This window comes from Acomys minous (assembly GCF_964271855.1).
Source record: "Acomys minous genome assembly, chromosome: 6".
Classification (NCBI taxonomy): Eukaryota; Metazoa; Chordata; class Mammalia; order Rodentia; family Muridae; genus Acomys; species Acomys minous.
In genome coordinates, this window is record NC_140487.1 from 89,232,424 (window position 1) to 89,259,618 (window position 27,195).

General features: G+C 36.9%; 1 protein-coding gene across 1 annotated transcript in view; it reads left to right on the forward strand.

Annotated features, from left to right (window-relative positions):
- Window positions 1-27,195, forward strand: part of FAF1 (Fas associated factor 1) — a 303,539-nt gene that overhangs the window by 170,326 nt on the left and 106,018 nt on the right. Inside the window, exons 10-12 of the mRNA XM_084787058.1 lie at window positions 10,159-10,285; window positions 11,220-11,283; window positions 12,190-12,271. Of these exons, the coding sequence (XP_084643184.1) occupies window positions 10,159-10,285; window positions 11,220-11,283; window positions 12,190-12,271 (273 nt within the window). The remainder of the gene's footprint in view (window positions 1-10,158; window positions 10,286-11,219; window positions 11,284-12,189; window positions 12,272-27,195) is intronic.

Here is a 27,195-nt window from a genome sequence, read left to right on the forward strand (position 1 = left end):
CTTTCAACATATAGATCCAAATAGATTGTCCAACTTACAAGAAATAGGTCAATTCCAAAAAGTATAGATTCTCCCATGTGTGAATAATAAAGAAAAAGAAATTCTGAACAAATAAGGAGATTGAATTTTTTTTTTATAAAATTTCCTTTTGGGCCTGGAGAGATGGTTCCGAGATTAAGGGCAGTGGTGGGGAAAACAACAAAATTCAGATATCAGTGGTTTTAGTAATAAATCCTATCTCTCTTTTAAGACCTTAAGAATATTAAAGAAGAAAGAGTACCCACTCTTATTTTTATTAGACTAATATTGTCATGTAAAAGGCAAGAAAGGACAAGTCAAGAAAATTATAGGCCCTTGATACATGAGGATGCCAAAATCCTAGAACACAAATTCAATAGTGCACTAGAAGGGTTGCCTACCATTATTGAGTAAAATTTATTTCTGGGATAATACCACTAGGTTAATAATTGTGATACACCTCAGTAAAAGAATACAAGACAAATACCATATAATTATAGTACCAGACTTTCACATATAGAAGAAAATAACTTCAGCAATAACCTGTAGCCAACATCATATTAGTGGTTAAAAGTTGCAAATTTTTTAGTTATGCTTAAGAATCAACTCTTACTGCTTCTACTCAACATAGAGCTAGAGTCCTTGACAAGTCAATTAAGGAAAAGAAATAAATAAAAGTTGTCCAAACAGAAAAGAAAGAAATCGTCTAATTTGCTGAAGACATGATCTTATACATGGAGAAGTCTAAGGATCTCATCTTCCTCCCCAAAGATATTATAACAAAATGTTATAACAAACTTAGTAAAGTTGCTGGTTATAAAATCAGTATACATAATGAACTATTCAAAACAAATTATGAAAATTACCTCATTTACAGTGCTTTAAATTTATATAAATATATATAGATACAAATATATGATTTAAAAAATAAACTCAAGGAGTTAAAAAATCTGTACATCTAAAACATTGAAAGAAATTGAAGAGGACACAAGTGCATGATAAAATGTTCCATGTATATAAAGTCTAAAAAATAATGTTGTCCAATGATGGCACACACCTTTAATCCCATCATGAAGGAGACAAAGGCAAAAGATCTGCGTTTAAGGCCAGTCTGGTCTACAGAGTAAGTTCCAGAACAGCCAAGGCTACATAGGGAAACCCTGTCTTGAAAAACCAAAATAAATGAATAAATAAATAAATTTGTTAAAATGTCTGTATTACCCAAAATATCCTTAGATTCAAAGCAATTTCTATCAGAATACCAGTGATGTTTACACACACACACACACACACACACACACACACACACACACACACACACACACTTTAAAGAACCACACACACCCCCCCAAAAAAAATCCTCAAACAGCTAAGCAAATTTGTACAGAGAACAAAGCCATATAAATCATGCCACCTGATCTTAAAATATGTAGCAATGCTATGTTATTATAAAACAGTTGGCCTGGAGTACTCATGTTTTTTATCTATTCACCTGGATAATGGAAGCAGGACGAGCAGGACTTCGATGGTAGTCTCACATTCATAGTGAGTTCATAGCCAGCTTAGGCTGCACGAGACTCTGTCCCAACATCCCTCTCTCACAAAAAGAAAGAAAGAAAGAAGAAGAAAGTCACATCAGCCAGCCTGTTCCTGACATAACAACACACATATATTACCCAGGTACAACCAAGCACCTAGGAGTGAATGCACGCGTTCAGCCGAAGGTTGAGGATGGTGGGTATTTCTAGACCTGACATGAAGAGTGTAAGAAGCAGACGGTGGAAGTTTATGGCGTTGCACCAGAAGTAACCATGTTACTGAGAAAATTGTGTTCTAACGTCTTGTTTTCAGTGCTCATCTCAGAGTCAGTAGATATAAAATTGGCTTAGCCATACTCTCCAAAGACCCATCTTCTTACACACGCTAACTCCTGTCATTGCCCAAAGCTAATATAACACCTGTTATACTGGACACTGGCTAACTGGTTCGTTGAAAGTATCCCAGTTGATAGGACAGGTTAGGATTTTGATCAACTCTCCCTTTTAGCCATTTGAAAAAGATTTATTTTTATATCAGCATTAAACTATCTGCATTGATTAGTTGAGAGACTTACTCACTATTAGAATTTGTATTCTGTCCATTATTTTGGTTCTACTACTACTAACTTTTCTGTATACTGATCTACTGGGCATGGGTCTCTTTTGAATTTTTCTTCAGCTCTGTTAGTTTTTTTCTCTCATCTTAAAATAAAAATAAACAAAACCAACAGCAGAACACCCCCCACCCCAAGATGGCTTAACAGTTAAAGGAGCTTGCTGCCAAGCCTGACAGCCTGAGTTTATCTCTTGGACTCATACAGTAGAAGTAAAGAACCAACTCTAACAACTTGACTTCTGACCTCTGTATGTGTGACATGCATATGTACATACTACATACACACACCAAGTTAAATAAACCTTGCAAGCCTGGCTTCCCTCAAACTAAATCTTTTCTTTCTCAGTAAGCTATACTAGAAGACTCTACTTCCTTATCTTCTGTTGACTTCACTCGCCATCGGCTGCTTCTTACCATGTGTCTGAAATTGAATGCAACTATTAAAGTTATCTGATATTAATAATTTTTATATGATAGCATGCTATAGCATGTTTTTGAAATTTTACAGAATTTGAGGGATTTGTATTAATCACATTTTGCAACTACAGTGTGAAGACACACAGAGTCATTTGCATTATGGTATTGTATATATCTCTAACTTTTCTGATTATAAATTCAAGCTTCTTTGGTTGCTGGTATACATTTTTAAGGTAAATGTAACTTTTAAAAAGAAGAGTACACAGATAATTATAGGGCTTGCTCCCTCTTCTCTACTCTCTCCTCCCCAAAAAATCTCTCCTTGTAACAGATGGAGAGGACACCAATAAAGAAAAGCACAAATCAAAAGAATCACAAATAACAAGTGGCCTGGTAGAGCCTAGCCCCAACTGACCCATCTATAGTAGGACTCTTGCATCTCAGGAATCATAATGGAGGACAGTTGGAAAAATAAAGGTCAGAGGAACAGGGAATTTGCAGTGAGATTTTTGTTTCCTTGAAATGTCAGAGAAGGTACACTAATGAAGTCTCACAAATATGGCTGCCTAAATAGGACCTAAAGAAGAATGACACCAACTGACATGCCAACCTGGAAAAGGAAATTCCAGAAGCAGGCACCAGATGGTTGTGAGCCACCATGTGGTTCTTAGGAACTGAACTAAGGTCCTCTGGAAGAGCAGTCAGTGCTCCTAACCTCTAAGCCATCTCTCCAGCCCCAATGATTAATTATATTTTAATTTCAAATAATTATTTTTGAAAAAATTTTCTCATTCAATATATTATGATCAGTTTCCCATCCCCTATTTTTTCCTAGATCTTTTCCACCCACTCAGCTCCACACTCTATCTAAAAAAGCAAACACACACACATACCACAAAATGGAAGCCACAATATCTAAACAAAGAACAACAAGAAAAAAGGTGCTCAAACAAATCAATTTGAGACAAAAGTTCTACAAAAATATCATTGAGTTCCTTTTATGTTGGCCATCTACTGTTGTCCCTGAGGCTGATCCTGAAGAGTGGTTAATATACCCAGTGAGACTCCATTGGAGAAAATGAATTTTTTCTTTCCAAGTAGATTTCAATTACAGATAGCTTCGTGGTTCAAGTGAGAGCCAACGTCCACTTACCCTCATACTGCTGGGACCCTGCCTGGGTTGAACATGTTCAGGCACTGTGTATGTCTGCTGCCTCAGTCCTGTGAATTCATATGTGCAAAGGTCTGCTGTATTTGGGAGACTATTTCCTTTCCATGTCCTCTCTGGAATAGACTCTGAGGGGAGGGTTTTCTGAAGAGATCCCGTTCAGAATTGAGTGTTCCAGGATCTCTCTCTGTGTGCGCTGTCCGTTTGTCCACCTCTGTCTTAGTTCCCATCTAGTGTAAGACAAAGGTTCTCTGATGCTGGCTGAGGGAAACTGATCTATAGGTATAGCACGATGTTGTTAACAGTCATTTTATTGTTATGTCCCTTTAGCAGAATAATAGTATTTGATCAGGCATGGGTTCCATCTCATGGAGTGGGCCTTAAATCTAATTTCTGCTGTACATAAAACTTATAATTCAGTTTGCTCTTCTGAATTCCACATCAAGTTCTTTCTAGATTTCCCCACGTAGTGTGTAACTCTTCTCAGTGCCACTGTTCCCAAATGTATTCAGCAGCAGTAAAATCTGTCTTCCAAGTCTGCATTAAGCACACACACCATAGAGAATTTTGATATTTAAATCACATAATAGGTGGTTCATACATGTCTGCCAAAGGGGATGTCTGCTTTTGTTATTTTTGTCTTAATGCTAAGTATTAATTATGAATTTCTATTTCAAATAATTTGTCCATCATCTCCACTAGGACTTTTTTTCCTGATTCAGATACTAGCCTTAAATGTATATGTCATAACATGTATTGCTCAGTAGCATAATTGTCTTCATAAATCATATAGGGCTACTGTTAAATTTTGAACAAGTCCAGGGAGTGTAGTGGAGATTTACAAAGTGAACAAGTGAATAGAATAGACAAAAACAGAATCTCAAATCTTCCTAGCTGTTTTAAAAATCTTAGTTAATGGGATCTCAAGACTCAAATAATTTTAATGCAACCCTAATGGATACTACAAGATTATCTATTTTCATCAGCAAACATTAATGGGGGGAAAAGATTGTTTATCTCATTTTTTAGGAAAAAAAAAAGCTTTTTCTAACCTGTTAGGTAGCTGATAAGAAAATATGAAGAGATTGGTAGTTCCTTATACATAATTAAGTAGCTCATTCTTGCAGATACTTCAATAATTCATATTTGAAATATACTTTTTTTCCCAGTAAAATTGGCTTTTAGATACCTCCATTCGAAGAGGTTGTATGTGTATGATTTCATTTTCTGAGATTCTAAAATAATTCCATGGTTTGTGTGAAAACTATATACTGTGTCATAGAGAAAATTAAAACCATTGTTTATGAAGTGAGGCTCTGAGGTTATAAGAAGTAGCATTGAAGACTCCATTTGGAGAAACACAGTAGATATAAGGCAATATGAGAACGGAAGGAAGGTAGAAAGAAAGAAAGGAAGGAAGCAAGCAAGCAGTATATATGGGATATCTCCTACTAACACTTTTCTGCCATGTGTTCCTCAACCTTCATTCTTAAGTTGATGTTTCTTGGAGTGGTGATGACTACTAAGCAAAACAAAGTAGGCGCTAAGCCGGTAGCCTAGCTAGTGGAAGCTCTGAGGATGTTTTCAGTTCAATGCTTGGTGTCTTTCTACTTGCTTGTGAATGTGACTAGAGATTGGGAAAAAAATATGCAGTGTACTTCATAGATTTTGAGCTCTTGGTTCTTTCAGCATCAAGATTATGGCACCTTCATGTTACAGATATTTGACCGAATGAAACACACAGAGAGTTCAAAGCCATCCTATACAGTGGTTCTTTTAGCCTTCCTAATACTGCAACATTTTAATACAGTTCCTCATGTTGTGGTGACCCCTTAGCTTTAACTTTATTTTTGTTGTTACTTCATGACTGTAATTTTGTTACTGATATCAATTGTAAATATCTGATACTCAGATGGTCTTAGGCAACCCATATTAATGAGTCATTGGACCCCTTTGGTTGGAAACTGCTGATCTTACAGATGTCTATCTTATTGTGTTATTTTAAAGAGGATCTCTACCAAACTGTTTTAAAATGAGCAAGGGTGTCAGAGGATACAGGCTCTTGGAACCAAGTCTGAGGAATTAAATTCCCTCCCTAGCACCCACATGGTGGAAGAAGAGAGCTGACTTTCAGAGTTTGTTCTCTGACCTCCAGATATGCACCCTGATACATGCATGTGCCCACACACAGATATAGATAGATAGATAAAGATTTTTTTTCAATGGGAAAGGGTTTTGAATTTTTTAAATGTGTCATACATTAAACTAGGAGGAGATCTTAACTGTAGAACAAAATTCTAAGGTTAAGATTAGGGTTATATGTAAGAGTAAGGCCTTTACAGTATATAGTAGAATCCTAAGCTGTTTCAGCAGTACCCAGCTGTCAAATGGATACAGAGAAAAAAAGGCAGGGTAGCAACATTATTTATTCAGTGAGTAAAGGCACTTGCTGCCACATATGAGGATCTGAGTTTGTTCCCAGCTACACACACACACACACACACACACACACACACACACACACACACACACACACACACACAATAATAATAATCTGGTTTTTCCTAGTAAGTACTTATTTTAAGTTAAATTCTTTTGGATAGATAGGTTCTGTTATTTTATAAATTAAGTACATAACACCATATTTTAGAAGGTAAAAAGGTAAGAAAAACTTTTATTAAGTTATTTATTTGCTTTACATCCTGATTGCAGCTTCTCCTTCCGCTCCTCCCCTCCTCACTCACTCACCCTTCCTCTTCTTCTCCTCAGAAAAGGGGGGTTCTTCATTGATGTCAACCAGCCTTGGCATATCAAATTGTAGTAAGACTAGGCACATACTCTATTGAGGGCTAGATGAGGCAGCGCAGTTAGGAAAAGGGAATCTAAAGGCAGGCAATAGAGACAGAGAGGCTCCTGCTTCCGCTTTCAGAGTCCCCCATGAAGACTGGGCTGCACAACTGTTACATATGTGCAAAGGGCCTAGGTCTGCCCCATGCATGCTTTCTAGTTGGCATTTCAGTCTCTATGAGCCCCTATGGGCCCAGGTTAGTTAATTCTGTAGGTTTTCTTGGGGTGTCTTTGACCTCTCTGGCTCCTTCAATCCCTGTTCCCTCTGCCCACGAGGATTCCCCAAACGCCACTTAATGTTTGGCTCTGGGTCTGCATCAGTCTCCATCAGTTGCTGGGTGAAGCCTCTCTGATGATAGTTACTCTAGGTTCCTATTTGCAAGCATAGCAAGAATATTATTAATAGTGTCAGTGGTGGCCTCCCTCTCTTTCATGGATTTCAAGCTGGGACAGTCATTGGTTGTCACTTCCCCCCAAATTCTGCCTAACTCCTGCACATCTTGTAGGCAAGACAAATTATGGGTCTAAGGTGTCCCATTCCCTCCTTTGGAAGTCTTTCCTAGTTACAAGAGATGGCCAGGTTAGGCTCCCTATCCTCCGTTGCTAGGAGTCTTAACTAGGTCACCTTCTTAGATTCCTGGGAGTTTTTATTGTCCTAGGTTTTCAGCTAGTCCCAGAGATGCCCCATATCCAGTTGTCACTCCTTCTGTCCTCCCCAACCCAGTCCTCTCCCTCCAACCCCCCTCCCGCATGTCTAATCTATTTCCTCTTCTCAGTTTGTTTCACGCAGACCAGACCCCCTTGGGCCCTCCTTGTCACTTAGCTTCTTGAGTCTGTGGTTTATAGCAGGGTATCCTGTACATTATGACTAATATCCACTTATAAATGAGTACATACTATGTTTGTCTTTCTGTGTTTGGATTACCTCACTAGAATGATCTTTCCTAGTTTCATCCATTTGCCTGCAAACTTCATGTCATTGTTTTTAGTGGCTGAGTAATAATACTCCACTATGTAAATAAATGTACCAGATTTTCTTTATCCATTCTTTGATTGTTTCCAGAGTCTGGCTATTATGAATAAAGCTGCTATGAACATAGTTGAGCAAGTGTCCTTGTGGTATGGTGGAGCATCTTTTGAGTATATGCCCAGGAGTGGTATAGATGGGTCTTAAGGTAGATCTATTTCCAATTACCTGAGAAACTGCCAAATTGATTTCCACAATAGTTGTACAAGTTTGCATTCCCACCAGCAATGGAGGAGTGTTCCCATTGTTCCACATCCTCGCCAGCATGAGCTTTACATTTTTTATCTTGGCCACTCTGATGGGTGTAAGATGGAATCTGAGTCGTTTTGATTTGCATTTCCCTGATGGCTGTGGATATTAAGCTTCATGGCCATTAGAAATTCCTCTGTCAAGAATTCTCTGTTTAGCTCTGCATCCCATTTTTTAATTGGGTTATATGGTTTGTTGCTGTCTAATTTCTTAAGCTTTCTTTGTATATTTTGGGTGTCAGCCCTCTGTCAGATGTGGGGTTGTTGAAAATCTTTTCCCAGTCTGTGGCTGCCATTTTGTTCTGTTGACAGTGTCCTTTGCCTTACAGAAGCTTTTAAGTTTCATCAGGCCCCCATTTATTAATTGTTGATCTTAAGGCCTGAGCTGTTGGTGTTCTGTTCAGGAAGGTATCTCCTGTGCCAATGCATTCAATGCTATTCCTCACTTTTTCTTCTCAGATTTAGTGTGTCTGTTTTGATGTTGAGGTCTTTGATCTACTAGGACTTGAGGTTTGTGTAGAGTGAGATATATAGATCTGTTCGCATTTTTCTACTTGCAGACAACCAGTTAGATCAGCACCATTTGTTGAATATGCTTTCTTTTTTCCACTGTCTGATTTTGGCTTTTTTTTTTTTCTTTTTCTTTTTTTGTTCTAAAATGAAGTGTATAGGTGGATTTACTTCTGGCTTTTTTATTTGATTCCATTAGTCAACCTGTCTGTTTTTATGCCAGTACCATCTGGTTTTTATTACTATTGTAATGAGTGATAAGGATACCTCTAAAAGTTTTTTTTATATAGGATTGTTTTAGCTATCCTGGGTTTTTTGTTTTTCTAAAGGCAATATACAACAAGATAATACTTAACATCAAATTAAATGGAAAGGAACTTGAAGCAACTCCACTAAAATCAGGGACAAGACAAGGCTGCCCACTCTGTAGCTGTTCAATAGAGTACTTGGAGTTTTAGTTAGAGCAATAAGACACCTAAAGGAAAGAAGTCGAAATAACACTATTCTTGGATGATATGATAGTATATAGAAGTGACCCCCAGAATTCTACCAAAGGACCCCCACAGCTGATAAACACCTTTAGCAAAGTGGCTGGATACAAAATTGACTTAAAAAAAAATCAGGCTCTCCTATATACAAATGAAAAATGGGCTGAGAAAGAAATTAAGGAAACAAGCCCCTTCACAATAGCCACAAATAATATCAACTTTCTGGGTTTAACTCTAACCAAGCAAGTGAAATACCTGTGGGACAAGAACTTCAAAGCTCTGAAGAAGATATGAGAGGATGGAAAGATCTCCAGCTCCCACTGATTGGTAGGGTTAACATAGTAAAATTGGTTATCCTACCAAAAGCAATCTACAGATTCAATACAGTTCCCATAAAAATTCCAGCATAATTCTTTACAGAGCTTGAACTAACAATACTCAACTTCATATAAAAATGTATTTGCTAAATAGTTTTTTTGTGAGCTATTAGTTGAACATAGGATTGCCATTTAACCAGTGCTTTGCTTGCATCCTCATCTCAGTCGAGGCGTGAACATTTATTGGTAATCATAACCCAGTTCAAATGTTTCAAATCTTAACATTTTAGAATACCATCTTAATCTAGTGACTAACAGACAAATTTTTATTTTGAAGCTGACATTTTTAATACCTTAAACTTCAACGTGTTGCTGATAACGAATGAGTATATTTATCAGTGCCCTGCCATATAGTAAATTCTCAGTAACAGCTTTTTGTATTAAAACTTCCTACTGTATTTCATCAAAATTTCATAGATGTCTGTTTTATGTATTTCTTAATGACACTGTAAAGATAGGATGCCAGTGTCAGTCTTACTGAGGTTTAACTACGGTAAGGAAATGACAAGTTTGAATGCTAATTTGTTCCTGCTTGCCAGATAGAGTTTTAGCAGTGTGAACTTTTTGAGAGACTCATAGCTTAAGTTTGTCTCTGAGTTTTAGTTTTACCCATTTCCTAATTTGTTGGACACTTATTTGTGCACTTTAGGATATCACAGAAATTTCTCTTTGGTGAGCTCATTACTGCCCTTCATTTTATCCATCTCCTATATTTGGACTACAAGTTTCACTAGTAGTAGTAGTAGTTTAGAAATGCTTGTGAGTTTTAAAATGAAAAATATTAAGCTTTACTTTGGTAGATGGTTTCCTATTTGATGAAGCTTTTATCTTATTGCAATTGCGTAACTTTAGAATTTGATGTGTTAAAGTCAATCTGTATCTAATCAAGAGTTTCCTTAAATAGCAAAGCACGGACGTTCATATGGTTAGTGATAGTGATGGAGACGACTTTGAAGATGCTTCTGAATTTGGAGTGGATGACGGAGAAGTATTTGGCATGGCATCATCTGCCCTGAGAAAATCTCCAATGAGTGAGTATTCGTGGCTCTTTGGGATAAGCATTGCAGTTCTCCCTTCTGGTACAAAACTTAGAAAGAATAGTACATTTAAAAACCCGTTCCTGACCTTTAAGCCTACAGAGGTTAAAACATAACAGGTGAACATGCTTCATTATAACCCGAGTCTGTTGAGTTTGATTTTACTAAGCCTTCAGATTTCCAAAGCACTAGTAAAAATGACACAATTATGTGCAGTAAGCATTTCAGCGTATGGTTAGTTCGTTCCCCTTCTATTTCTTTTCATCTTAGAGCTTAATTAACAAACAGCCATACTTTCTGTTGCTCGAATTTGTTCCCCATGTGTCAAAGATGTCAGTGTGAAGATGAATAGTGATACTACCTTTTAATGCATTGTTCGTATCCATTTTTAGAAGGAAAAAAGTAGAATAGATGTGCCGTCTTTCTCATTTTCATTTATGAGATGCATGATAGAGAATAAGAGAGGATGCCATATACAAAGTGATTTCTAAAGTAAATCCTTCAGTGGCTTGTTCACTCTGTAAAATCAAGTGTTCCCTTTGATAAAAATTGATACAATATTTACATGAAGTTGGCAATTAGTCTTTAAAATACTTTCAAATATATAATTTAATCACAAGGTATCTTTTCTAAGAAACTATTGAAATCCTAATTGACACTGACACATAATTTAGATGCTTAATAGGATTGTATCTCTTCATTGGAATTTTCTTAAAGATTCCTTTTTTAAAATTCTGCTTGATAAAATCTTCTACTGTATGTTAAAACTGTCCCGTCAGATATATCACAGAAGATAAAATTAATTTTATTTCCTCTTTATTGATTAAATATATTTCTTATATGTGGGATTAGATGTTATGTGGTTTGTTTTTTGTGTCTATTTGTTTTGTTTTTTTTGTTTTTGTTTTTTCTTTTGTTTGTTTTTTAGTGCCAGAAAACGCAGAAAATGAAGGAGATGCCTTATTACAATTTACAGCAGAGTTTTCTTCAAGGTAGGGTTAGGATATTAACTATAAAATTGATGTTCTCTTATATTAATGTGATTTTTTTGTGTGCAATGTTAATTACAAATTGTTTAAAAATTTTCCATAGAGCATTCAAAGGATTTAATTATCAGTTCATACAGTACTAATAGAGAAAGCCGTACTTTTCAGTGTGATATAACTAATAAACAATTTGTAGCAATGCAGAAATGTGTTCAGTTTATCCCTGTATCTTAAGAGATGTTTAATAGATGGGTGACTCCTGTAGTATCTTATGGTCCTCAAAGGACCAAGATATATCATACTAAATTTTAATCACCTATTGAATATTATATTAAAAGATACTTAACCTTTAAATGTAAGTGAAATTTTTAAACTTTTTTTTTTGATTCTTCAGCAATTTTCTAAGGCTTTTAGTAAGTTCTTCATATAGTTTGGAGTCTACAGAACTGTGTAAAGAGACTAATTTTTACTATTATATAAATGATATTCCTCTTTTAATTTTATTTTTCTGCTAATACTATAATATGGAAACCTTGTAAGAATTAGTTTTCCTCTTCTGTGATTGAATTCTCAAATAAATAAATGAACTAAAATAAGAAAATTTTAATGTAACTCTAAAATCTGGTGAAATTAAGTAACCAAGAACCAAGAAGTGCTTCCTATAACATAGTTTCATGGCTGTGTATATATATATTTGTTGTTAAACATTCCAGTGTTCTAATATATTAGTACAGACCAAGAAGAATTTTTTTTAATTTACAAGTCTCATTGAGACATAAAAGAAACTATTTGGTGTTTGGAATGTACTAGATATTAGCCATAATATTTACATACCAGTCATTGATTTAATTTGTGAGACTTTGGCATGAATTTCAAACATTTCTTTATTAATATACATAATTTTTCCTATAGATATGGTGACTGTCATCCTGTATTTTTTATTGGCTCATTAGAAGCTGCTTTCCAAGAGGCCTTCTATGTGAAAGCCCGAGACGTAAGTCCAGTCTTATGTATTTTGATTAAAATTGTACTGCTATTGGTTTACTACTTCATATGGGACAATATTTCTGAGATAGATATTTTTTACAGTCTTTTGAGATTGACATCTTGATTTTGTTTCTATTATTCTATGAAGCTAATCTTCACCAAGATGCCTATTTCCATTGGGGTAATATATAATGTTGCCTTTCCAGAAGGACTTACAGCCTGGGGCTTAGTGGGGTTGGCAACAAGCTTTCAAGGAACCAGACTATATGTTTATATTGTTATCAGCTATATGAATGAAACCTTCCTGATAGAAATTTCTCCTTGGCCTTTTCCAAAGTGCTTTTAAGTAGCCCCCATTCATCTATGAGAACAACAGCTTGATGCTCCTAGTGCGTGTTCCAGACCTTATAGTGGCAAGTGTACAGGTTCAGCATCCTTAGTCTAAAAATCATAACCCAAATTGCTCCAAAGTACAATTATTTTTCTGACACGTGTCTCAAAACTTTTGAATCTCCAATATTTAAATTAGAAGCAATAAGACAGTAAAGGTTGCAAATACTCCAAATTTTAAAGGAACTAAAAATATTCCAACATACTTCTAGCCCAAGCAATTTTTTTTTTAAAGACAGGGTTTCTCTGTGTAGCCTTGGCTGTCCTAGACTCACTTTGTAGACCAGGCTGGCCTGGAACTCATAGAGATCCACCTGCCTCTGCCTCCCGAGTGCTGGGATTACAGGCATGCGCCACGGGGCCCAGCTCCCAAGCACTTTTCATAGTAGCTACCCATTCACACAGTTCTGTAATAAGGTGGCAGGTTGCTGTTTGTTTTTTGTTTGCTGGTGCTGTTCTTGTTTTGCCTTGGGTTTTGGTGTGCGTGATTTGATGGTTTGAGTTGTTTGTTCTTGGTATACTGTGAATCATGCCTACTTCCTGTGTGCTAGGCAGAGAATTGTACGACTAGACTGTGGCCCCTGCGGCACCTCCCACCCCAGCGGCTCCTCCCACCCCAGCGGCTCCTCCCACCCCAGCGGCTCCTCCCACCCCAGCGGCTCCTCCCACCCCAGCGGCACCTCCCGCCCCTTTTAACTTTTAACTTGAAGAAAAGGTCTAATGGCATTATCAAACTAGCCTCATCTCACTCCTGTGGCCCAGGCTGACCTTAAACCAGTATCTCCCACCCGTTTCTAATTCTAATTTATAAATTAAATTAAGGATACTAAAAGAGTAAGAACAGCTAACTAGGACTTGGAGAGATGGCTCCACAGTTAAGAATGTATACTATTCTGGTAGAGGAGTAGAGTTTGGTTTCCAGCACCCGTATTAGATGTCTTTTCCTCAGCTAATGATAAAATAAAACAATTACAGCAATATTCTATGTCCAAAATTAGGTAAGTGTATGTTTTTCTCTCAGAATACTTTTATGTGTTCACCTTTTCACTTAAGGGGTACATTTAACAGCACTTTTGAACAATTAGCATCACTAGTCTTGCTCTTTAGGGATCATCGTGAAATAAAAAAGGGTTATGAAGGTAAGCACTCAAGTGCAGTGACAGTCTACCTTCCATCCAAGAGAACTGCTGTATTACCAATGGGTAGACACTATATACAACATCGATTCTCTGAACAAAGAGATGATCCAGAAAGCCTCTGTCTCTGCCTTCCTGTCACAGTGATTTGCCCTGCCTTTTCACATGAGTGCCAGAGACCAAACTCTTGTGGTGCACAGCCATCTCTGTGTGTATATTTTGATGATGAATTTTTATTTTAATTACTCACAGATTAGAAATGGAAAATAGTAACTGGAACAGAAAATAATAAAAACTGCATTATTTACATAGAACTAAGGATGGAACTTACTAGTAGGGTATATGCTTAGCATAATCAAGGTCCTGGCATTGACCCCGTCCCATACATATACACCATTATTTTTAATCAACAAATAGTTTAAAAATTCATACACACTGTTAATGCTTATAACAACTAAGGTTTTGCAGTTTAATATTTTAAACTTCACAGAAACATTTAGGATATCTTATATTTGTTAAGTTTTGATGAAACCATTTCAAAGCAAATTATTGCTTCTAAGAACTGAAGCATGCATTTTGCAAAACAATGAAATTCTCCTATTTAACCATAATATAATACAGTTATCACTTAAAATAAGATAAATAATAATTCCAAAATTTCAGTTCCCTAGTAAGCATAAATACTTTTTCAATTTCATTTCAAGAGTTTCTATACATATTTCACACATTACTGCTTTAAATGCAGATGCTTAAATATGGAGTTTATTGCCAACAAAAGAACTTTTATTAAATTGTCATGTAGATTTATTCAGACTGATAATCTCTGGAGGAATATAAGCTCTTGTTTATTAACTCCTGGATATTTCTAATGAAACAGTTGGTCGTTTGCTTTTATTAGTGTCTAGATATTTTAGCAGAGGCAAATCACTGATACACATAATTAAAATGTTTTGCTTATTAGAGTCATATCAAAATTTATTAACTTCTCAGGACTGCTAAATTGTATTTATCCTTCAGGTCTTTTTTCCTTCAGGTCTTTTTTCTTTGTTCATTTCCCTTTTCCAATTTAGTTAATGGATGGTTTATTACATTTTTCTGAGCTCAAGAATAACTACATGGTAGATAAATTGTTCAAAATTAATCCTAATCAGTATACTTTTTACAATCATCAGATAGCTTTACTTTTTGGGGGCAGCAGGAAGCCCATACTTGCTTAGAACTCCCAATCTTCCTGCCTCTACCTCCCAAATCCTAACAATTTAGGCATACGCCACTATGCCCATGTAATTTTTTAGTACAACATATGGTTAGTAATACTGCTTCATATTTCTAGATAGTATGTGGTTTATAAATCATTTTCCTGAACACTGTGATCAATTAGTGAGATGGGAATATTATTTAGTATTTGATACTTCCATTTTAAATATGAGAAAACTCAGAAAAATGGTATTACTTTTCCAGAGCTACATCAATACTATTTGAAGCCAGTTAAGAGTTTATGCATGCCACCAGGCACCTAGGGTTGTTCTGCACCATGCCGTGCGGAGTCTGCGCTGCCTGTGCTGTGCTGCAGGGCTGTCAGCAAAGCCCAGCTCTGTTCTTCAGATTTCACATCTCCAAGTTAGGACAAATACGTTTTTAAATTTCTCAATCATTTTTAAGAAAATAATTTGTTAGTGTTCAGACATTCTAAGGCAAGTGTGACTGTTACTGTGGCACTTTGCCTAAATTTCTGTCATCTTAAATATCATGTTTAATTTAAACTTTAGAATGCACATTAATTTTACCAGGGCAACAGATGAGCCTCAAGCACCAGCTTTCTTCACTTGAATTGAGAAATTGAGTTCCAAGAGTAAATAAAAACAAGATTGAAGGTTTAAATCCTCTACTAGGCTTTTTGAACTTATATACTCATTAAATGTTTATTGGAGTGCTGGGATTACAAAGGATTTAGGGAGCTTCATCAACTGGTATATAGTTAATCACTAAGTAAAACACTACATTTGATAAAGTGTTTCTGACGATGCCCATTCAGTCCATCTTAATGAAAACTGCTTCCAACTGACTTCATTTGAGAGCACTTGTAGGTAAGAGGGTTCAGTTCTTTCTGCCTGTTCTTGAGGACTTTACAATACTGCTAAAGCAGACTCAGTTTATTATGGATTCTTATATTTCTTCTGACTGTGATACACCTTCATCAGTTTTAGAACCTTTGTTGCTTTTAACTATGAAGGGTGATCATCCACTTAAGAGTTATAAATAGTTATCACATGTCTACTTGGTATCTGGGGTACAGAGATTTCCTTACAAATTCAGAGTTTGGCCAGTAATGCAAGACAATATAAACAGATCCATATTGTACAGTGTGACTTAAAAGCATTGTAGGGAAGTTCTAGTGAAGGTTTTTAGAGGAGATAACTTGATTCGGAGTCTCAAGTGAGGTGGGATTTCACATTGTAGCCCAGGTAGATCTCAAACTTGAGACCCTCCTCCTTCAGTGGATATTGCAGGCATGTGCTACTACACCAAGCTCTCACCCGAATCTTAGATAAACACATACTTGAGACAATAACAGAATTCTGGAAGGATTGGAGATTTTAAAAATAGACCATTAAAATGAGAAACCTACACACAGCTTGGTGTTATTGAGACAAAACCCAAAGAGCTGGCTAGAGTTACATTGCAGGTATAAAGCGGGAAGAGCAGTGGACTCAGTCCTTAGTGACGTTTTCCAGAGTTACCCTTAACAGTTCCGTAATTACTTGGAGAGTTTTTGAAAATGATTCTTATGATAATACCCTATCTCTCCTGCTGCCCCGATGAGTTTTCTTGTACTGTAACCACAAAATGTACCTTGAAGAATGATTGGAGATTTGTAGTTGATTTAAAATGCCAAAGCAATAAAATCCCCCTGGCAGAGCTTTTCTCTCATGTGAAGGGGTGCTTCTTTTCCAGGCATACCCTTGATATCAGTAATCTTGTTGCAGTGCCTAAGTCTGACTTCACATTCAGGACTTTTTTTCCTAAATGTTTTGCGTTATTTAAGGAAGCCAGTGCCCAAGTCCCCATTTTCACATAGTAGCTCTGTTACAACCCCACCCCCTATCCCCCAAAAAACAGACCAAAAAAACCTCCCCCAAACAACAACAAAACCCCAGCATACAGCCTGTCTAACCTTCACAAAGAGCAGCAGAATGACAGTGACGGTGGTATCTACTTTATATGATGGCTTGAGAATTACTTGGAATGTTCTCCGTAAGTACCCAGGACAGTTTGTGGTAAATTTGAAAAAGATTTTTAAAATAACAGAACCAACTTTCTCATTGACTTTAAGGGATATCTCTGAAAGTTACTTCAGGCCTTCCAGACCCGGTGTGAACACCCCAGCTTCAAGTGGAATACTTCCCGTTGTTTCTTTATCTCATTTTTATTATAGTTAATTTTTAATTGGCTAATATTTAGGTGCTACTATTTCTACTGCCTCATTCTACAAGAAATCTAAATGTCATCACTGATTAGTATCTTGTAAGAAAATTTTAATTCTATACAATTCTGAGGTTACAGCTTTAGTTAATGAGTCTTCCACATTCTGTCATTGAGAAAATCCAGCAAACTGACTTTTCTGCTTTGAAACATATACCTAGTCTGCTTATTTTGTTTGTTTCCCTGCCACCTATGAAATTTAAAAATTTTTCTATTAAGTCCTTAAAGACAGGGACAGTGTCTTACAATGTTCAACATATAAATACTGTCTGGTATATACAGTAATAATAATAAAGATGCTTTTTTTTCTTTTTCTTTCAGACAGGGTTTCTCTGTGTTGCCTTGACTGTCCTGGTCTCGCTTTGTAGACCAGGCTGGCCTCAAACTCACAGCGATCCGCCTGCCTCTGTCTCCCACCACCACTCAGTGATATAGATGTATTTAAATTTAAAATAAAAGTTACCATGTAAATGTGAATTTAGAAATAAAAATTATTAATTAAATTAGAAATTAAAAGAGATGATTACAAATCTATAAACCTGTAACAGCACTGAAAAGATGGTTCATTTGATAAAGTTCTTGCTGCTAAAGCATGAAGACCTAAGTTCACATCTCAAACACCCATCTAAAAACTGAAAGACTGCACTTGTGTATCTCTAGGCCCAGCAGTAAGGAGATGGTGACAGGTAGGTCCCTAGGGTTCCTTAGCCAGCTAGCCTTGCTGAGTCAGTGAGCTCCAGGTTAAATGAAGGACTGTCCTAAAACTTAAGGTGGAGAGTGATTGAAGGAGACACCAATATTGACACCAACTCTAGCTGCAACATACATATGTGTGTGCATCTCTATAAATAAAAATACACACAGAGGACACAAAAAGCTGACACATGCTGGGCATGGTGCTATATGCCTTTAATCTCAGCACTCCAGAGGCAAAGGCAGAGGCAGGCAGCTCTCCAAGTTCAATGCTAACTGGGCATATGTACTGTGTTTCAGGTCATGATGATAGCAGTTCTAAAAGACAAATTCACAGCATTAAGTGCCTGCATTAAAAAAACCAAACCAAAACAAAGAAAACTTGGGGGGCATCTCATGCTGGCAACTTAAAACTTGAAAACTCTAGAGCAAAAAGAAATCACACACAAAAGGAGTAGAAAGCAAGAAATAAACTCAGGGCTGAAATCAATAATATAGAAATAAACAAAAAAAATTACAAAGAATCAATGAAACATAGAGTTGGTTCTTTGAGAATAATCATTAAGATTGACAAACCCTTATCCATATTAACCAAAAGGTGGAGAGAGAATATCCAAGATAACGAAGTTAGCAGCGAGAAGGAGACATAGCAGCAGACACTGAGGAAATCCAGATAGTCATAAGGACATATTTTATAAACCTGTACTTGCCAAAGTTAAATCAAGATCAAATAACTACTTGAAACAGACCTATAACCCTAGTGAAATTGAAGTAGTAATGCAAAGTCTCCCAACCAAAAAAGAAAACAAACAAACAAACAAAAAAACAACAATGAAAAGTCTCCCAACCAAAAAAGAAAAGAAAAACAAACAAAACAACAACAAAAAAAAAACAGGGCCAAATGTTTTTTAGTGCAAAACCATTTTTCAAAGAAGAGTAAATGCCAATACTACTCAAATTATTCCATGAAATAGAAACAAAAGAAACATTGCCCAATTCATTTTATGAGGGCAGTTACTCTGATACCCAAACCATATAATGAGCCAACAAAGAAACAATAACATACGAATTTCCCTTATGAACATAGATGAAAAAATATTCAATAAAATACTTGCAACACAGAATCTATGAATACATCAAAAAGATAATCAAGTAAGCTTCATCCCACATATGCAGGGATAGTTCAGCATACATAAATCATATTTATTGTAATCTACCATTGTAATCTGTCATATTAACATACTGAAAGACAAAAAACAACACATGATCATCTCATTACATGCAGAAACATCCTATGACAAAACTCCAACATTCCTTAATGATTTTAAAGGGGGAGGGGCATGTTTAATTACGGCCTGGCAATGTAGTTCATGTCTGCAAGCTTAGGTTTTAGGAGGTGGATATAGGAAGGTTCGGAGTGTGTGGTTTTACTAAAACAGGAAGTGAGTTTAGATATAGCCTTGTATAGTGTACATATACACGAAAGCTGGCGTGTCTTCTATGAACACAGCCATACCAATAAAATATGCTGTTCTATTACTATTAGGTGGTTCTACTCAACCAGTATGTTAGCACCATTTAGAATATGTCATTCTTCTACTTGGCTATGAATTCTAATTAAAACTTTAATCATTATAGTGCTCATATCGCAGTTAGTGTTTAAAATTAGTCAAAAGTATATCAGCTTTATGATATGCTTGTTTAAAGTCTTCTTCCTAGTTTATTATGATTTAAGCTTTCGGTAGGCAAACATTACAAATATCAGACGAATTTGGATTTGAAACTAATGTATATACTCTCCTATTTTCTCAGAATTGCTGCTGAAAGACCATTGTAATGAACCTACCCTGGTATTATGAGCCCATTTCTTTACTGATGGATAAATGATCTGAATACAATGTTAGTGAAAATCTGTTGACTTGTTTAACTAGTACATAGATACAAGTAAGAGGCCAGTAGAGCTAAAACAGATGTGTGTGCAGACAGATCATAGAATCCCATGAACACCAGCAAAAGATTTTTTGCTGTTGTTACTGCTACTAAGCAGTGAAAAATTTTGATATTGTCAGAACTGTAATATAGGAATGAGTGATATAGTAGCAATTTGTAGAAGGTACTAGAAACAGGAATCAGAGGCAAGGAAACTAATCTGTATATGTTTATATGTAGCTGTGTCAACAAGTATGTGCCTTAATAGTGCCATGTAGTTCACAAACTTTCTGGCCCTAAGTATCACAGCCTGTTTTCTTCTGAGCTTTTCCTTTCTATATATATGTATCTTTTTTGTTTTTTCAAGACAGAATTTCTCTGTGTAGCCATGACTGTCCTGAAACTCTGTAGACCAGGCTGGCCTCAGACTCACAGAGATCTGCCTGCTTCTGCCTCCTGAGTGCTGGGATTAAAGGCGTGCGCCACCACTGCCAGGCTACACACATCTTATAATAGCCACAGATTGCTGATTTCTCTGAAATGGAAAAATTAAGTAAGAAAATGACAACGACTATAGTTTAGGCAAGCAATATAAATAGAAAGACATTTTATAGAAAACAAAATAAAAATAACCAATATAATATAACAAGATAGTTTCTGCATTTGAATAATATAAAAAATAAAAATTAAAGTCATTCTAGTAAATCATTTCCTCTTATAATAGCAAAAAGATTTTAATATATACTTACAAAGAAAGAAACAAAATGTTTATTATAGCTTTGTTTGAATAGCAAAAAATTGAAATGTCTCAAGTACCCATCAATAAAAACTAAATAATGTTACAGTCCTACAGTGAAATGCTGAATAAAGCTAGTTTGTGCCTATTGAGGTAAAAGAATATTCAAGATATATTAAGTGAACAAAGCAAGGTATATAATCAATGTTTATATTACAAAAATTACAATTGTACATATTTGGTAAATAGATGGAAATGTTAAAAGAGAGGTAAATATTATGGGAAAGCTGTTTACTATGATTTCATTCACCTAGTAACTCTCACGTGTAAGTCTAGCACCTGTGGCCTTTCTATAGATGCACACATTTCTTTGCTATATTATTCCAAATGCAAGTAGGCCAGCATCTGACGGTAAAATGACTGCATCACATGCTAGTAAGAAAATTTCTTCCTACCTTATAACATAAAAAACAATGCTGAAGTCCCCTCAGTCAACAATTTCCATCCTTCTTTTGTGTTCCTACTTGGCCTCTGAGAATGGACTCCATCCTACTTACTAGCTGTACAGTGGAGCTTCCTAAGTGAACAGTCAGCCCATCCCCTAAGTGTAAACCACACATTAGCAGGTTTTGAGACTCTGCTAGACAAAGAACTAACCCCAAGTGTATACTTTGTCTTTATATTTCATGGATTTAATGATATAGTTTCATGGACTTGTCATTTTCCTTAATGACTAAAGCTTTTTTGTAGGTTGAAATTAGGATAGGCTTTGTTGTTTGCAAATGAAACATGTACATTAGTAAGAAAATAACCTCCGGATTTCTTCTTCCTCCAAGTCCACAGGTCTGGTCCTGGTGTGGCACAACACAGAATCTGAAACTCAGTTCTTTCTTTGGTTTTGTTTTGTTTTCTTTATTTCTTTTCTTTTCTTTTTTTTTTTTAAGTGCCAAGATCAGGTTATGTTGTCATTCAGGATGACTGCTGGAACTCCAGCTAGCATGCCTGCTTAAAGTGTCCAGAAGCTAGAGAGCTTCATGTGCTTAACAGGGAAACTTAGTTTTCAGTTACCAGGCATTGATTTATCTTAAAGCAATATAAACAAATGAAAATGAGAGGTGCTTCACCAAGGAAAAAAAGGAGACATTTAGGACCTACTAACCGTCTCTACCATGTATATTAAATGTGTGATTAAGAATTTGAGTGAGCCGGTGTACACCTGTAATCCTAATATTCAGAGGCAGGAAATTCATGAGTTCAAGGTCAGCCTGAGCTACATAGTTAGACTCTGTCTCCAAAGCAGAATCAAAGAGGGAGGAGTAGAGGGAGGCCTCAGGATGCAGCTGAGTGCTAGAGCACTTTCTTAGAAAAGTGAGGCCCCAGGCTTAACCCCTTCTGTGCTGAAAAAGTTATCACAGTTCACTGTAATACAGGATAATACAGCTTGCCTTTATAATCCACAATATTACCCTTCGTAATCTCTCTACCAAACAATGATGTGTCATAGCATATTTGCACACAAATCATTGTAATTCCTTTGATTTTTCAGCAAGAATGCATTATTAATATATTTTAATGAGAAATTAATTGTTAATTTATCTTCAATTCTTCACTGCTGGAATGTAGAAATAAATGAAATAGGTGAACTATGGGCTGTGGATTCTTCCCGCTGCCCCCTATCCCTGTGACAGAGCAGGGGACGTTTGCTACTACCTTTTAATTTGTATAAGTCACATGCATTTTATTCTGTCTACTTATCAGGCCATTATTTATTAAAGGTAGTATTAACTCTCTCGAAAGATACTCTCAGAATCAGAAAATCCTGCTTGCCTTTGTGAGTGTGGGTTGTGGGTAGTATCAGCGTCAAACAAGTCTCATTCATATGGTAAAGTTACTGTGCCACGGAGCTATAGCTCCAGTACTTTTAAGAGATTCTTTTGTTTCTTTTATTTTTGTTGGGCAGGATTGGTTTTTGTTTTGTTTTGACAGAGTTTCCCTGTATAGACTTGGCTGTCCAGGACTCATTTACAGACAAGGCTGGCCTTGAACTCACAAAGATCCACTTGCCTTTGCCTCCAGGAGTGCTGGGATTACAGGCGTGCACCCACTGTGCCCGGCTTTTTAAGGGGTTCTTTTCTCAGTCCTTGGTACTGCTTCCCTGTGTTCACCTTGTAGCACTAATGAACCAAGTTCTTTGCTGTGGCCTGCACTGCCTATTTCCTTGCCTCTTTGCTTCTTCCCCTATCCTGGCTTGCTCCCTGAAGCCTAGCTATATCTCTATAGTTTGTTGTTAAGAGCCAGACATTTGAGCCTCTAATTTCCTTATTTAAAATACTTTAGTCACATGTTGGCCTTAAGCCAAGGTAATTCAGGGCCTGAGTATTAAGTATGAGCAGTGAAAGCTGATGAAAACCTATACCTAATGAACATTTGTCAGCTTATTTTATAAAGAAAAGTTGCCTTGACTTTATCCCCCTACTCCTCGCCCCTCCTCCACTTTCTGTCTTCCATATGACAACATTCTGTCTTTAGCATTTCAAAATGCTATTTTTAACCTCTGCTTCAGGGGCTGAGAAGAAAAAGGCATCAATTTGGTGTTTCTTCACCTTAGATAGCTATTTCCTATCTAAAAGATAGAAACTTTTCCAATTTGGTTCCTGTCTGTCTCTGAAATCATTGTTGAGAATTGAACAAGGAAATACACTTCACAATACAACGTACATATGGCTCTCGAATCTTTATGTGTTTGGTTGCTTGTTTGTCAGCCAACCTTAAGTTGCTGCATAGTTGGGGCTGGCCTTGAACTCTGATCCTCCTCCCTCCACTCCCAGGTGTTGGGATTATAGTCCCTCACTACCGTGCCTCATGGATTGGTCAGAATTAGAGGGCAGCAATTTGTGAGGGGCTTAAGGAAGGAAAGGGAAGGGAGAAAGTGATGTAATTATACTTTATGTTAAAATATGTAAAAATAATAAATATTTAAGTTCTGTAAGGGCTTAAAATGTTGTCACTAGTGCCCAAATCAAGACAGAACATATGATAAATATCCAATAAATATTTGATGAGTAAATAGTTGAATATAGCTTTAAAAAAAACCAACCTAGCTAAGAGTTTTTGCAGACGGGGGGTGGGGGGTGTGGGGGGTGACACTCAACGTCTTTCTTGGATTTTTTTTTTCCTTGATTGTACTAGTAGCCAGATTATGTCCTGTGGTGGTTAGTGTTGTGAACTTGGCATGGTCTAGAATCACCTAAGATACTGGAAATACTTATGAGAGATTGTCTCGGTTTATTGAGGGAGGAAGACCCTCTTCATATGTGAGCGCAGTGTTTCATGGGCTGTGGTCCTGGGCTATGGTCCAAATGGTATTTGGGTGTCTCCTGCTGCCATGTGTTCCCACAGTCCTGGGCTGGTGTGTGTCTTCTAGAACTATAAGCTGAAGTAAACCCCACATTCCTCACACTGTTTCTCAGGTTATTTGGTCAGAGCAACAACACAAGTGACTAATTAAACCTCCTCACTATTACCAGCTGGGGAAAGCAGTGAAATTTGGTCCTTTAGAGATACATGGCATCTAAAAGAGAAAAGGTAATTTTTCTAAAATCCACACAGCTGGGAAGTAGTAAAGCAGGACATTGGCTCCTTGCTGCCATCCTCTGCCTTTACCATATGCTTAATACTGGGTTAAGTTGGATACTGGGTTAGGCCTGTGAGCATCCACATACAAGAATACCACTGTGGCTTGGGATAATGGCACACACTTTTAATCCAAGCCCTCTTGGCTGGAGAATCAGGGCTTCAAATCACCCTCCACTGCGTAGCAAGTTCAAGGGCTACCTGGTCTACATGAAACTGTCTCAAAATGTTGAAAACGGGTCTGAATAGAGGGCTTGGTGGTACAGAAGGCACTTGCATACGGGCTTCATTCTCAGCCTGAATTGAGCACTTGGATCCATTAAGGTGGAAGGAAAGAACTGACCTCTGAGAGCTGTCCTCTACCCTTTACATAGCAATATGGAGCACATGCACCTGTTAACCACACACACAACGTAAGAGATAAATAATTAAAATGCCAAGGACTAAAATAGAAACCTACAAATGGACATTTTGGAGATAATTGAGAAAATTTGAATACGTATTGTATTTTAGATATTAGCATAGCAATATTAAATTATTTGGTTAGCCGGGCCGTGGTGGCATACGCCTTTAATTCCAGCACTCAGGTTCTGTGAGTTCAAGGCCAGCCTGGTCTACAAAGCAAGTCCAGGACAGACAAGGCTACACAGAGAAACCCTCTGTCAAAAAACAGAACAAAACAAAACAAAATTGGTTTAATCAACATATAAACAGATGTTTTATTCTATCAGCTGTTTTTATTAATAAATTACCCATCAACTTAAAACAGGTCACAAGAGTAATAATAGTAATTTAGCAGTGGAAAGGAGACAAAGTCAGATACCACATTCCATAAAGGAAATTATTTTACACTTTAATTTCTTACATTGGAAAAAAATCAGTCAATATTTCTCCAAATTACTTGTCGTATCAACATTAAAACCGTGGAGAGGACACAGATTATACTTGAAAGCAAGCAGTCAGGTAGTATATTAGCATATTCCTCATCTTCCTGAATCTCTGCTTTTGAGATAAACATGCTACTTTTTCTTTCTTTCTCTCTTTCTCTTTTCTTTCTTTCTTTCTTTCTTTCTTTCTTTCTTTCTTCTTTAAGATAGGGTCTCAAATAACAGGCTGGGCTTACACTTGATATATAATTAAGGGTCATCTTGACTTCTGATTCCTAATCCTGTTGCCTCTGTTTCCTAAGTGCTTGGATTATAGACGTGCATCGCCATATTGGTTTATGTAATGTTCAGGATTGAGCTCAGGGCATGAGACATGGGAAGCAACCGAACTGTAGCTGAACACATTCCCTGCTGCTTCTTTCCATTCTAATGCGCTGTGGTTCTGTGACACTAAGTGTTAAATTTGGTAGTCACTGTAGCCCAAGGTCAAGTCACATTCGTCTTGTCAGCTGCGCTGTTTCTGAGCATCAGCCTTAAACTGTAACTTCAGGATTTGAGTCAAGGTTTCTTTTTCTTTTTTATTCACATACTTTATGATGTGAGTTCTCTGTCTTCATGTACACCAGAAGAGGGCAACAGATCACAGATGATTTTGAGCCACCATGTGATTGCTGGGAATTGAACTCAGGACCTCTGGAAAAACAGTCAAGTGCTCTTAACCACTGAACCATCTCTCCAGCCCCTTAACTTCTAGATTTGAAGGTGTTTGATAAACTGAAGGCATGATTAGCATCCCAGATTACCTGCCAGAAGGAAAAATCCAGAGAGCTGCCTTATCTACAGACCATTTTCATGGCTATCATTTTCCTGGTAATTGCTTTCCAATGCTTCATTGATCATTCTGGAATCTTCATCTTTACCGTTTATTTGGTAGCCCCTACAGGCCCAATATAGTAAATAAGCATTTAATGTACTTTATTTCAAATCCTTACAGTTAGTTTTGCCTCACAGTCAGAAGGCTAGTACGTGACAGTATTGGGATTAGACCAGGGTGCTCTGTTACTTTAAACCTAGGAAACTTCCTTATACTGTTACCAAAACTTAGACCACAGAGTGACTGACAGTCAGAGAAAAGATCTGCATGGGCTCCCTTTGTGGGCTACCAGACTTCTGTCTTCTCGGCCAAGCTAAAAAAGGCAAAAACCATTTTCACTTGTTAAATATTATCACTTTTATGTGGTATGACAGTTGCACTTTTTTTTTCCTCACCCGTGTATCCTCTTCTCCCCCCAATACTGTAAGACAAGAGAAGTTTGTGGTATGTGTTTTATATTCTAAATGCTTAACAAATACACTCCATAAGTGTTATTGGGCTCAATTATGAATGGGATAAAGGAAAAACAGGCTATAGTAATGGAAGAATGAAACTTTTTCCTAGGCTTTTTCTGTGTACCAGATGCCCTTTCTTCATAACTGTAGTTTTCTGATTAATTTGCAGTTTCTTCTCTCCTAAATGGGTTGATTTGCTAAACTCAGTTCTCTCTCTCTTTGGGCCTATGCTTAATTGAGCTCAGTAGGCGAGTCAGAAGTTTGAGCCTACAGCTTATCTTTGCCTATAATTTAATCTGATTTTTGTGTCCCACATTAAGAATACGTTCTGCTTACTTACTGTCATTGTAGCAGAGCTTTAAAAAAAAAAAAAAGTTTGTACTGAAAACTTACCGTGTAGGAAAAGCAAGACTAGGATGCCTGAGCTTCCTCTTTGAAAGCTCTTCTGGAGCGCCCTGGCCTCAAGAGTCTCTTTGGATACTCTTTTTCTCATCTTTCTCACATTCCACTTAGGACTTAAAGTGGGAATTTTAAGTGTGTTTTCCTGGCATCTCGTGTTTAACAGTGTCAGGGGTTTGTGTCCCTGGAACGAAAACTGTTTCTCTAGAGCCTTTTTTCTCCCAGCTTCCAGTGAAAAGAGGAGTGCAGTGAGCCAGTCGCTTTCCACAAAGCAATGCCACCACAAAGGAAAGATTAAGGGTTTAGAGAGAGGTCA